Below are 13,990 nucleotides of genomic sequence, written 5' to 3'. Positions count from 1 at the left end.
TTTGAAACTGTAAGTGTGTTATTGTTACAGCAGTTACATTAGAACTGGAAAATGAAATAAGTTGGGTAGCACAGGGGCTTCTGCAGTATCTAAACATCCTGGACTACAGATTCCCCAGATTCCCTGGTGTTTCACTTCCTTTGCTGAGCCTTCTAGCCCCTTGTCTCATGTGGCTGTAGTAACAGTAAGTCCTGTGAACCTTGGTCATAAGAATGAGAGCACAAAACATTACAAACCACCCTGTAGCACTGCAGGACCTGAGGCAGGTACAGTGCAATGTGAATTGTCTTGAGAGGGATTTAACAATGCCAGTATTTAGAACAAATTTGCATAGTTATAAAGTTGCAAAATCTTAGAATATTAATGTTTGTCTCATTTGGCAGGATAAATGGCAAAAATCTAGGCTTGGATATGTATCCGGTTGGTATAACTCAAGAACAGCCACATGCTTCAATCTACATAAGAAATAATTTGTATTTAGATTATTAGGTAGAAGACCAATTGCTGGGCTACTTCTAAGAGGCTTGTGTTTCTTAGTATGGTATTAATGGTATAATCAGCTTTTCTAAGGTGATAAAATTAAGAAATAAAACCAGGGATTAGTGCTGTGTTTTCTGTGTGCACTTCATTTAATCATAATTTATGTACCAAAGCTTATGCAACTTAGATGATGCACCAGGGACATGCAGTGTTGTTTGGTCAAAAGGATCGGGATGATTGAGCTAAACACAGTGAGTAGGCACCTGGAATAAATATCCTTGTGGATCTCCTCCCAGACTGCAGGTGGACTGCTTGTTTGATAGTGTGGTGCAGAGGGCAGGATCAGAATTTGGACAAGGGTTGAGTTGGGTGCTTCATCAGTTTTTGGAGCAGTAGCTGTGCACCAAGCAGCAGGATTGGCCGCAGGCTGTGAGCCAAGCACACCTCTCTGCCTTTCTCTGCCTTTCAGAACAGTCTTTGGAGCTCCTGGCATATGGATGCTTTTTATCTTCAGTGAGTCAATGCCTGGTGAAATGGTGTAAACTAATCCAAACAAAACTTCCTGTCACCAGTGAAGTGGTGGTGGCTGAGTGGCCAAAGCCTGCTTTCTCCTTCTTCTTTCCAGCAATATTTTAATTTTGTGACCTAACACAAATGGCCACATAGTGCAAATGCTTTTAGAATTAATGGCAACTTGTTTGGTTTTGAGATGAGGAGTGTGTTTTGTTTCAGGAACTGGGATTACCAGAGTTCAAGAATTGAGAAAAATATTTTAAATATGGTTTAATTTCAAATGTGCTCTATTCTTATAAGATTTCAGCTTTGAACCAACTTTATGATGGCTTCATCCATGGGTTATATTTACACCCTCAAAGTGCATATAAATATTAGAATAATATCCAAAACAAACTGTCAAGACAAAGCTATTAAGGAGCCTCCAGCAGGGGAGGATTTTTTTGTACTGCTCTAAATAACAGAAATGGCTTGCTTTTTGTCTCTTCTGAATATTTATAGAGGCTAATGTTTCCAAACTTACCCACATGAGCCATAATTTCTCAGTGCTTTTAGTAACCTTTACCAATGCAAGAAGGATGTTGTTGGAAAGGAGATGATTGGTAGGAGCTGTCTGCTGTGCATGTCCCTTCTATCCTTAGCAGGCAAATATAATCAGGCAGAAAAGCAGTTGAAATATGCACATATATGCAATGATTTTCCAGTATTTCTTTTGCTGTGATAATCTAGCTTTTTCTGCTGGAATCAAAAGTAACTGTTACTGCTAAAATTATTCCTCAGAAGCTGGCTTAGTTCAAGTTTCTTCAGCATAACTCTTTTCCTCTGCTTCCCTTAGTGCCCAACAAAGAAGCAGTCAGGTTAACAAAAGTGCAGTGGGAAATCAGGTAGGCACCTAACAGAGAATGGATAATGGCATGTGCAAGTTAATCCAAGCTGTTTGGTTTTCTTGGCTGCATTTTCTGTTGTAAGTGTATCATTTACCTTTGTTTGCTTCAAACATACGTACGTGTGTCCTCATTGTTTTGCTGAACTTTTCAAAGCCACCTGACTTCCATTGTTATAATCATTTACTGTTTAGCATTTCTGTTGCTGCTTGCACTGCTGGTGAGTGTCTTCCCTCCCATGCTGTTCAGTGCCTTGAATCCCTCCTGTCACACATCAGTATTTTGTCATTAACTGCACACTTGTGAATTTCAGAGTCCCAAATGCTGGTGAGTACTTGCCTGTGTGTGCTTTGTGTCTTGTGCTACTCCTGATGTGTTCGCAGCTGAACAGCAGTGAAGGGCAAGTCAGCAAGCAAATGTGGATTTGCCTTTACCTCTTCTGAAACCTTTCAGCTGACATCACACAGTTGTTGACTATGTACCATAGACCTTTCTCAAAATAAACAAAGAATAAGTGGTTGATGCTCTCAGATTAATTAGCATCTTTGCTGAGATTCATTAGTGAAGTTTCCTTTTGCCATGTAAGAGTATGAGATTGATTCTGCAAGGTGCTCAGAGCTCCTGAGCCCACCTCCCTTCTCTGCTTTTGTGTGGGCCAGGGGTTCTCAGTACTTGGCAGGACCAGTTCTCCTCTTAATATGAGATGAAACTATGGAAAATGCTACGATTTGGAGAGTTTCTGCTCACTTTGAGGTTTTTGCAAAGTCTGAAACAGACATAAAATTGTTATGGAACTAGTAGATACTTGAGAATGAAATAAAAAAAAAAGTAATAAAAATATGACGATGAAATTTTGTATAATTACCAATATTGATCATCTTCCTGATGTTTTCACATGCAATGCCGTCAAAAAATGCTCAGGAGGTTTCACCTCCTGATCAAGGTTTTCAAATGTGACCACTGAGTTTAGATCCAAGTGATAAACCTGATATTTCAGTAAGGTTCCTATTCTGCTGCTGTTGTAGGCAAGAGTTCTTGGCTAGAGTTCTAGTTGTCTTTTTGGGGCTAGAAATTCAATCTCTTCCTCTCACCAAGAAATTGCTAGTTATTTTCAAGATATTTCTCAAAATAATCTGGCAACTTCTTGGACGTGATGGTTCCCCACAGCTTGACCAGCATGAGTGGCATTTTTGATGTAATATATGGTTTGGAATAAAATGAAAAAAAACCTGGAAGGTCTAAACACTGCAGTGGCTTCAAAGAGCAGCCTCTCCCCTCTGAGGAGAGATTTCCTTCTTATCTAGCTGTGCCGGAACATGTGTCAAACACAGCGACTGTCATCACTTTGGAGTGTCCCATAAAAGGAAAAGCAACCAATTATCTGGCTCTTCAAGAATACACAAATAAAATGAATGATTTTTTAATTGGGTGAATGTTTTCTCTCTAAAGAAGTGAAGAAAAAGCTTGGCGTTTTAAATTCAATGTTGAAACTTGGTAACTTGTGGTATGAAGCACTTTGCTGAACCTTTTATTGTAGAGATAATAAACAGATGTTTGTAAGTTGATTGTTTGGAGTTGAAAAGAATGAGAAAATGTTTCTGAAATAAAACTTCATTTTTGCAATTTGCTATTTCAGGGAACCAATCTACCGCCTTCAAGGCAAATTGTACGAGCTAAGTTCTGTAAGCTTTATTGTTGCTTTTTCATTTAGCTTCTCAGAGGGCAAAGTTTGTCTCTAACTCATTGGTTTGTCCAATACTTGCTGCTAAACTATTTAATGTTAAGCTGTCTTGTCTGTAACACTTCCTCAACAAAGCATAATTGCAGTTCATCACTTAACTGCTACTAACCTGCTGTTACCAGTCTGAACTAGTATAACTTAAGATGTTGTAGAAGACTTTGCATAGAATTAATATTTTTATAATTTACCAAGTTTCTCAAACTAAAATGACTAATTGGTGTTTATTTTATGATATAACTGGAAAGCAGTTTTTATCTGATGTAAGTGCCTCTATTCTTAGTAAACCTCTCTTTGAAAGGTGGGCAAATAAGTTTCTGGTAACCTAAAGGAAACATTAGCTCTGGTGTAAATGAACATGCTGTTTATGGATGCAGGTACTGTTCTTGGTGATTTGTTTATGTCAAGGAATTAACTTTGGATAGAAAAAGTGAGTTTTATGAATGAAAATATTTAAAGCCTTTTTAGCATTCTTTTCATAGCACCAGGAGGATCAATATATCACGGACAGACTCTTTTCTAACCCTTCCACTTCATGAGTAAATAAATATGTGAATGTCTTTAATATTACTAATTAGAATTAATTGTCTAAACTGCAGTTAATTTTATAACAAGTTCCTACCGGTTCAGTGATGGTAAGGTGTAAGAAATATATTTCTGTATTGTGTGTATTCTTTGGTAATATCTGTGATAAAAACGTACATTTTTTCAGTTTGTTGACACGTCATTGGATTTGATAAGTAATCATTTTAAACTAAACTTGTGTTCAGTTATGGAAAAAGGACTAGGCAGCACTGATTTTAGCAGCTGTTAAATGGACCCCCTTGGGGAGATCATTCAAGAAAATTCAAGATCACTGAATTTCCCAAAACAGTGGGATGCACATTTGCAATACCTTGCTTTTCTTTTTTAGTAGCTTGCTTTGGACTGGAATGATGCAGATAACTATCTGAAAATATTGTATCTTGGAAATAAGATGAACACAGCAACACCCTATTTTTGGACAATAATGCAAATTCCTCTTAGCATGTTTTTTTCCTTTTTCCTCTGCTACTAATTTATCCTCTCACACTTAATCTTTGGCCTTTTTTGTTTGTCTTTTCTTTGCTACCGCCTGAGGTTTTGACCTGACTCCACAAAGTTTCTTTTTAAGCCACAGGTTAGTCTGTCTTCTCATTTGCTTGAAGTAATCTGTGCAATGCTTGGTTTTACACAGCACACAAGGTTTGGCTCCTGAAAGCTGACCCACTCTTAATTGTGTATGTTGTGTGCTGAGATTTGTTTTGGTGACTAAAATTAAATGATTTAAGCTCCACTTCATGATAAAGCTTTAAAGATGAAGGTGTCATTGCTCCATGTGCCTAGGTGATGTGTGCGAGAATGCAAGACACTCAAATTATAGAGGATTATATATAGTTTATAGGAGATTCTGTGCTTTGCTTCTGTGGCAAAATCTGCTGCTGTACTTGAAGCAGCTCTGTAATTGGAGAAGGGGCTTTATGTGAACTGTGAGTTTCAAGGCACTGTCCAGGTGATGTGGAGGTTTGGGTCTGAGGGCTTTGTTTGACCTGCCTCTCTTCAGTGTTACACCAACAATCTCATTAATTTTCTGATTAATTTCTTCTGGACACAAGTAGCATTCAGACCCCATCAGCTGGCCTAAAGTATAGTTCTAATTAGTAACTTTCCCCCTAGCGATCTCTTTTTTTCCCTTGTTTTTTTCATTTTCTTTTAATCATGATTTGTAGCATACTTTGCTGTTTCTTTTCTTCAGATATACTTAAATCCTCTTATCTTCTATGATCCAGGAAAAGAATGTTGATAGAATTTTTTTAAGCAACCAGATGGAAGTGGAGACTTGTGCCATGGTCAGTGAGGTGGTCATGAAAAATCGTGACAAAGCTGTTCTGTTAATAAATGTCAATATTTCTATGAAAGAGGTGGTGCCCATGAGCTTACGCATTCAAAAATATTTCAATATTTAGCAGCATGAGACCTGCTGGTTTTGAATTTTCACATTATCAAGTCTAGAGTATTGCTGTTCTAAATGGCCTGCAACTATTTATTTTATAGTTTAATATCCCTTCATGTCTGACTTACATCAGTCTTTGTTTAACTTTATTTGGAAGCATAGTTCAGTTTTTTACCCCTGAGAGCTTTGCTTCAGTAAAGACTATGTTTTTCTTTAAAGCAGACATGATTGTAGGACTTTAGGTGCTGTCACTAGTTAGTTATGTAATGTATTGTAGGGAAGTAGTGTCCCAAGATCTTGGCTGTGTTCAATATCAGAGCAGATCTGATCAGTTTATGCTGGGACATTTGGCAAATCACAGTGAAATTCTGTAGTAGGTTTCCCTTTTACTACATTACAGCTTCTGTAGTGTGAGGATCTTCATGGCTGAATCCAAAGAACCAGCAGCTTGTAAAGATGCCTCCCTGAGTAGTTTTTGTAATTTTTATTCTCTCAGTGTGCTTACTGTTCAGTAGCATGTGTTGTAATGACAGTTGTGTTCTGTGTTCAGAATTATTTCAGTGGAGTTACACAACCCAATTTTAATGGTGTTACATTAACGAGTGCTGCTGCTTGTGTTCTTGTGGGAGTGCCCATTCTCACGATTCTCACATTTGTGTTTCTGTCTGCCCAATTCCATGTATCTCACTTATCTTGAAATCATCCTTCAAATACTTCTTTAGAAAATCAGAAAGTGTCCCATTTCTTTAAATATATTCCTTTTATAAATGCCTTACTTGCTGCATGACTTTAATTGCATTAAATCAACACATAAAATGTGCTTATTGTGTGAAATCCTGCTTTCCTGTTTATCTATGAAACGGTGGAGAGCGCAACCAACAAATATGATTTGGGTTTTGTGCAGCTGAACTATGAGAAAATTATTTCCTTCTGGCTTGTTTGTGTGCATTCAGAGACTCTTTTAAGTTTCACTTTTCGGTCACCCAGATTAGGTATCAGGATCCTGAAGGAAGGAACTGTGTCATCTCTTGTTCATCCTGTGCATGGAGTCCAGCTGCTGGTCAGAATAGTGTCTCCAGTAACTTCTGGCTGTGCCCATGTTTTTCACCTTCCTGAGGTTCACAGCTCATGTCACTAACATCCTCTCTGCACAGAACATTTAGAAATAAGACAGAATATAGTGAAATGCATCTCTGAGATACAGCCCAATGAGAAAATGAACTAGTGAGAACAACAATGAAGCACAGTGCTTTCATTTTTCAAGTTGAAGTACTATAAAACTATTAAACACAACGGTTTAAAAAACCTCCAAAATAATAACTCTCTATCAAAGTTTTTTTAACTTCAAAAGTGTCTTTGAATATCTTACCTTCTTATTTCCTGTGGAGGAACATTTCTAAAATATGGCTTGAGGGTTTGTGTTATGAGTTTTTTTGTTTCGTTTTTGTGGGTTTTTTTGTTTTTGTTTTGTTTTTTTTATTTTTTGTTTGTTTGTTTTGTTTTGTTTTTGGTTTTTTTGATAATTTGGTCAAAGTTGTCATTCAGCTTCTCTGGAAAGGGAAACTATATTCCTTAGTCTCACTTTTTCTTGCATTACACCTTGATCCAACATCTGACACTGATGGTGAGTCTTCTGTGAGTGTAGCTTTTTATAGTTAAAAGAATGTGCCTGGCAAATAGGAAAATTCAATGAAAAGGACATGAGGCTTAGCACACTAAGCTCATCTTCTCCCTCTTGGTGCCCCCTGGAACAGCTTCCTTGTATTTTACATTGTTATGACCTGTTGTAGAGTCCAGGTTATTTTAGGGAACACAGTACTCTATTTTCCCAGAGGGGTATCGATAAATAGGACTATTTCACATGAAAAACACACCCCCAGAGTATTGTTGTAGGTTGGTGTCCTGCTCTTCCTGCAGGGTTCTGTGGGAATGGCAGCTGCATCTAATCCTCAGCACACAGGATTTTTGAGGAACCAACTGGCAATTTCCTTCCTTTGAGACAGTGACCAAGGATTGTCCTAGCAGGTCAGCTTGTTTCTGTCCACACCCCGTGATGGTGGCACGTTTATGGGGAGATGTGTTGGACTGGAGCATGACACAATTCCTACCTTTGAAGTATTGAAACCTTTGGTGCTTCTTAAATGGTTTGTATAGTTTAGTTTTTAAGATGTTGGCTTGGTCTGTTCTGAGACCTCTACTACAAATGCCTTCTTGTCAAATGGAGAAAATTGGACTCTTATTAAGCTGTTACAGAGCCTGTGGTAATGGTGAGGGAGAAGATGGGATAAGCAGGGAGTGCTCCTTCCCTTCCCTTTGAAGTGCTCATCCCCTGTAAGGTTCCTGAACCTGCTGCTTAGGTGTTCCTGCCTGGTTTGCTTCTAGAAACCATCCTCACTGACACCTGTGTTCAAATCTTTTACCTTCCCTGAGATATTTCTCCAAAACATTTTTCTCCAAACCAGGTGCTGGCCGGGCTGCCTGGGCTTCCTGTGTGCAGATATGGGCTTTATATGGAACAACATGGCATTTACAATTTCAGACAGTGTGGTTCAACATCATCCTCTCTCCCAGCTTCTTATTTCATCTTCTTTATAGCACGGGGACATATGCACGTGTGCTGTGAAGGCTTTAGTGTGCTGCACAAATATAGCTCCCCTTGCTGCAGAACTACGTTTTCAAGTGAATGGAGGACCTTAATTTTGTTGCTTTTCCCCAATTTTTTCCCTTTGCTTTTCTATAGTTCAGTGCAGAAAGAAAAAATAGAATTAGTTTAGTTCTACAGCTTGTCCTGTGGCAGCTGCCTGAAGGCCAGTACACTGGCTGTATATGCATGTTATTTGTTTCCTGTTAAAAACTTAATTCAATAAACATCGTAAAATAAAATGAGGATTTGATGGGTAATCAAGTTCTTATCAGTATGTTTCCCTTAATTTGCTTTTAGGCAAGCATTCCATGTGTGTTTGTACTTAATAATGCCCCTCTCCACTGGGGTTCTCCCCTCCCCCCCCCCCACCAGTAAACACAAATATTGAAAGTCCTGACCCACTTTTGTAGAAACCTTTGTGGAACAGACTATTCCATCTAATCTGCTTGTGCCATACTCTTGAGTCTCTTTTCAGAAATCATGTCCAGTTCTCTCATCCCTTACTGTGGCTTCACAACCAAAACAGTGCTTTCTTAGAGATTTTCTTACAGTCTGAAAACTCACATCCTGTTCTTGGATCATCAGGACTTTTCTTACTCTGCTGGGCTGGTTGGTAGTAAATGAGAAAACACATTTATCTTCCTTGAAATGAAACTGGTAACTTGTGGATGATGTACATTTCTGATACAATTTCCTGCTTGTCAGGTGCAACTTCCTTGGTTTAGTTATCAAATATAATTCATTCCCTTGTCCTGTGCAAAACCAAAGCTGGGTTTTTTTTGTTTGTTTTTTTGTTTTGTTTTGTTTTTTTATTGAGGAGCTTACATGAACATCTAGGCTGAATAGGAGTGAATTCTGATTCTGAAACTTTTATAGATGGCAAAGAATAGATAGTGTTTATCTTTGGTGAGTTATTGATACTGGAGTTACTGGTCTTGTAAAGCCCTATGAGAGGAAGGTTGGTCTCATATTTCTTTAAATACAAGATGAAACTCATGACTGATCACACAAGTTGGTGCCTCTGGGGCTTGTTGAGGGTTCTGATGGGCTTCTGTGAACACTTTTTTCTGTCTCAATATTCCATTGGCAAGTGAAAGGTGTTGCTGTGGGGAGAAGAGTTGAGGTTCCTTGCATCTGATTGGGAGAGTTCTGTTGTCTTGTTCAGAGCATAATAGGAAGGACTGTTTGCTTTCTCATTTATATTTGAAAGCAGTATAATGACTGTTCCAATAAAACTGGAAGTCTCCATCTCATTTGTAAATGAGTTTTCATAGTTATTCTCTTCTGCTGTGGAGTTGCCTCATTTCTCTTAGTTTTCTGTTGTCCCCCTTTCTCTGTGTATGATGCAGCCTTCTGGTCTTAGTGTTTATAGGTATGTTCCCATCTGTTTTTTTGTCTTTGGCTTGTATCTATTTTATAAAGTTTTGCTTTACCTTTTTTACCTCTGATTTTTATTGCTGCCTAAGGTTTTTTTCTCCTCTTTTCTTTTTTGTCTTCTATCCTATGAGAAAAAAATGGCTCTCGCACACCTCTCCTTACCTCTTACTGCCTTAATTTTAACTTAACTTAGAAGACCTCTCTCCTTTGTCACTCCATACGACCACTTCTGAAAATTCCCAATGTCAGAAGCCAGTCACTTTACCAGATGCTTTTCCTGGTGTCCACCTTTAGAGATGACCTTAACAATTAGACCAGAGCAGTGGAATTAGAGATTAAGTTGTGTGGACTTTCACAGTGTATTCATATACAGCAAATAAATATCTCCAAGCTTACATGATCCTTAACACACACACACACTTGCTGTAAGTACAACATTCTGATAGTTAGGCTTCTCTCTTTCTCCAGCCTTCAGACTGAAAATATTATACTCCATTACTTTTTTCTTTTTTTTTTTTTGAATGCTAGAAAGCTGCAAAAACTCTTGACTTTCCCAGAGACTGAAAAAATGCACCTGTTCTTGTTTCATTTAGCAAATCTTTATTTAAAAGAATGAATGCAGCAGCAGAACACTGACAAGTGGGTAATGAACTAAACTTGTACCTGACTGCACCTCTGCATAGGTCATCCGGAAAGGCTGGCTCACCATCAACAACATAGGCATCATGAAAGGAGGGTCCAAGGAGTACTGGTTCGTCCTGACTGCAGAGAGCTTGTCCTGGTATAAAGATGATGAGGTAAGGAATGAAGAACTTATTTTCTATTGGGGAAAACCCCTGTATTAATACAGTATTCTGGTATCAGCTTAAAATATTTAATCAGTTTGTGTCAACTTGAAGTGAGAGATTGTTTTAAGGTTTAACAGTGTTCTTTAAGTTTCTGGTTTGATTCATGGAGGTTGCTGACTGTCTAAGACTTCTGTTGAAACACTGCTAACAAATATAGGGTATGCTATGGGGTATTTTTGTTTTACTTTTTTCTTCTCTTCCTGTGATTTCCACACATTCCTTTAAAAAAGAAAAAAGGAAAAACATCCCAGGCTGTTTTGAAATACTCTGCTTATTGTCCTATCCTTGTGTGGGTTGCTCTTGTGCATCTACTGCGAGTTGATCATAAATTGTCTGGGTAAATTTACTTCTGAAAGTAACTACAGCAATTGATTTAATGAGAACAGCTGTTCTCCAGTCCTGTGTTCTGAGAGGATGAAAAGCCCATCTGCAGGGTTCTGTAGCTGGTTGGTGTGGATTTTCAAATTTGACCAAAAAATGCACATTCATTGGTGATCAGTAAATCTGAGGTGAGTAATACAGAAATAAAGAAAAGAACAGCTACGTTGCTCACTTTGAATATATTGTTAGGCAGCTTGTCTGTTCTGTTTAATGACTTTTTCTACATATGAGTAATGATACATTTTATCCAAGGCTCCAGTGGATTTTGGGACCCTATTTCAGTCCCTCCCTTTTTTTTTTAAATTTAAATGTTTTTAGTAGAAAAAATAATGATTTTTAGGGTGAACCAGTTCAATGGATGGAAGAAGCACAGGTAAAAAGAAAGCTTTAAATGAGCTCTAAAACATGACTCCATCGTTTCATCTTATTCTAGGTTATAAAACACTGGTTGATCCCAACAAGACAGGTTGATGGGGACTGTGCAAATTCATATTCTGTTTAAACTAACGTGGTGTTTTACTGCAGGGGATTTTCTGGAAGCCCTGGGAGAGGGCCTGCAGTGCATAAGGCAGAGCTCTCCTGAGTCCTGCAAATCCAGGATGTGGAATTCCTTCAGTAATGCTGCTGAGGGTGGGAGCTGTGATGCTCAAAAATCATTCTTCCCACCCCCCCCTCCCCCCCCACCCCCAGTCTGTAGCCATAGACCTTAAGGCAGAGGGATAGATTAGATGAATCTTGAGGATTTTGCCCCCTGCCCTTTTATTTATGTTTTAAAGGGATTCAAATTTAGTGGGACAGGAAAAGCAGTGCATGTCAGGCAGAGGAGAGGAGTCAAGGGACAGATGTCAAGAGAAGAAGTTTTATTCTTAGATTGCTGAAATAGAATTTGAAAAAAAGTGGAGAAGTGACTTTATGAATATGAAAATTTGAAGCTGTTTTTTGTGATCTATCTTGAAGTTACTAGAACCAGCTTCCTTAGGTAAGATACAGCCAACTGTGACTAAAAGAAACAATGTGGCAAAATTCACACACCTGCTGTGTTTTGTCTCAAGCAGTTGGAGGTGCATCCAAGATGAGCTGTGGCAATTTTTTTAGGTAGTTTTAGTGTTGCTTTTTTAAATCTGATTTTTGTTTAGTGTGAAATATAAAAAAATTCCTGAAAATCCTAATGGTATGTCTTGTGCTGTGCAATTTTAAAGATAAACAGTTTTGATAATCTGCTGGGGAGAGTCACTTGGGAAGTTCATGAAAGTACTCAGAAAGAAATGGCCACTGTGTGATTTCCATATGCATATTTAAGGATAATGTCTCTTAATTGCCAAACAGCTATGTTTTGAGAGTCATGAAAGTGTCAGTAGTTAATTCAGGCCAGAATTTCGTAGAGTAGTAAGAGGATAATAGCATTGGATAATAGCAGAGTACTATTCCTTGCTCTGCTGGTGAAAGAAGTTGCTCCTTAAGTATAGATTAGCTGTATAATTTAACTATTCTGTCCTGCAAAAGAGTTTATAAAGTTGAGGGGTTTTAAAATATTTTTTTGTACTGGACTTTCTCAGTAAGACTGAAAAATCAGCAAGGCTCCTCAGCTGCTGGCTGCAGTGGCTGTGGGAGTGTTTCCCTGCAGTGAGATGCACAGTCTGGTGATGTGAGAAGTGATCCCTGTGTTTGTGTGTCTGGCTGTGCCCTGCGAGGTCGTGGGGAGTTCAGAGCTCCCAGCTCCTGCTCCGGGTGGCCAGGAGCCTTTCCATGGCAGCTGGGAAGCTGCAGGGTCAGCTCTCACTTTGCTTCCCTTGAGGAGTTTGTGCCCTCTGTGCCTATACCCAGCACTGTAGCAGCTTTGTACCAGAGAGCTCTGACAATGTGCTTTGCAGAGCTCCAGTGCCTGCTGGGGCCTCCAGGGCTGTGTACCCCCTCTAGTGTAAGCTGAGCCTGTTTTCCAGTCTGGAATTTGCTCTGAGATCAAAATCACTAGTGGTGGCTTGCTAGTGCTGTTAGAAGGATGTAAATTCCTTCGTGAGGTACAGCTTTATAAGTGATAAATCCACAGTGTAATGCATTTAGAAGCAAGTTGCTTTGGCAAAAGATTTCAGATTTGGCTGCATGATTCTAGAATTAAAAAAGAAACAATTGGTTTCTTCACAAAAAACAATTGGTTTTGTAGCTGTCAAATATACACTGAGATTTTATTCTTGATGAGAGGATTTCAGTGCCTAAGAATGTTTGTTTTTTAAACTTGTAGTTATGGAGATGCCAGGTTGATGTTTGAACAGCGTGCTTAAAGCAGTTAGAGTATCAGTTCTGTGAGAACTACTGTGGATTAGTTTCTGATCCTGCATGCAGTTGCTTCTGTTTGTAACTTTGCTGTGTAACCAATACCATGAGTTTGTGCTTTTCTGCTTAAAAACCAAGTGCCGTATACTGGCTTTGAGGCTGCTGTAAACAAGTGCAAGATCAGTGTACGCTCAGTGACCTCACAAATGCAGATTTATTTCATAGAGTATTCCATGTAAGCCTAGCTGAAGCACTATAAGGCACACCTGCACACAAATTACTAAATCTAAGCATGCTAGCTCTCAGTTGTTACCATTTTGTTACCTAGCATTAACTGAGGTTCATTTGAGAGTCAATCTGCAAATCTGAAGTTTGTGAGTTAGCCATTTCTGCATTAGGATGAAATGGGCTTTGGGAATGTGGTATGTCATTCTAGCTTGTGAATAAAAAACCTCTTTACTGTAAAGATATGGATGCCATTTGTAAAGTTGTGTAGCATTGTTACAGTGCATGGTCACAGAATGTGATTTTATTATTCTTTCTAAAGCATCCAGAAATTTTGATGGCATTATTGCTGTGCAAAGGATGCCAGGCTGGACTCTAGGATTATAATTTCTAAAAATGTGAAATTTACATTGATGGGGAAAGATCCCTTTTAGTCTTATTTCCAAAGAAAATACTTCCATTCTGTTTCAATAGTAAATGATATCATTGTCAACGTCCAGTGATGGATGCAGTCTGTGTTATAATTTCACAGTTTGTATTATGATTTCACTGTTCATTCCCAGTTGTAAAATTATGCGAGGCTTGAGAGTGAAATCGCAAAAATAAGTGAGGAGGTGAGAGAGTGGAAAGGGGAGAAGTTACTCTCAGGTCTGACAT

The 13,990-nt window shown here is 38.6% G+C and overlaps 1 protein-coding gene across 2 annotated transcripts in view; it reads left to right on the top strand.

The window, feature by feature from the left end:
• The window catches only part of DNM3 (dynamin 3), a 172,532-nt gene that overhangs the window by 39,805 nt on the left and 118,737 nt on the right, over window positions 1-13,990 (top strand). For both annotated transcript variants that reach the window (XM_062497051.1, XM_062497052.1), the window contains exons 13-15: window positions 1,829-1,877; window positions 3,514-3,543; window positions 10,292-10,405. In XM_062497051.1, coding sequence (XP_062353035.1) covers window positions 1,829-1,877; window positions 3,514-3,543; window positions 10,292-10,405 — 193 coding nt within the window. The remainder of the gene's footprint in view (window positions 1-1,828; window positions 1,878-3,513; window positions 3,544-10,291; window positions 10,406-13,990) is intronic.

This window comes from Cinclus cinclus, chromosome 8, assembly GCF_963662255.1.
Source record: "Cinclus cinclus chromosome 8, bCinCin1.1, whole genome shotgun sequence".
NCBI classification, from domain to species: Eukaryota; Metazoa; Chordata; class Aves; order Passeriformes; family Cinclidae; genus Cinclus; species Cinclus cinclus.
Note: the sequence above shows the minus strand (reverse complement) of the source record. Positions and strands in the feature narration are given on the sequence as shown.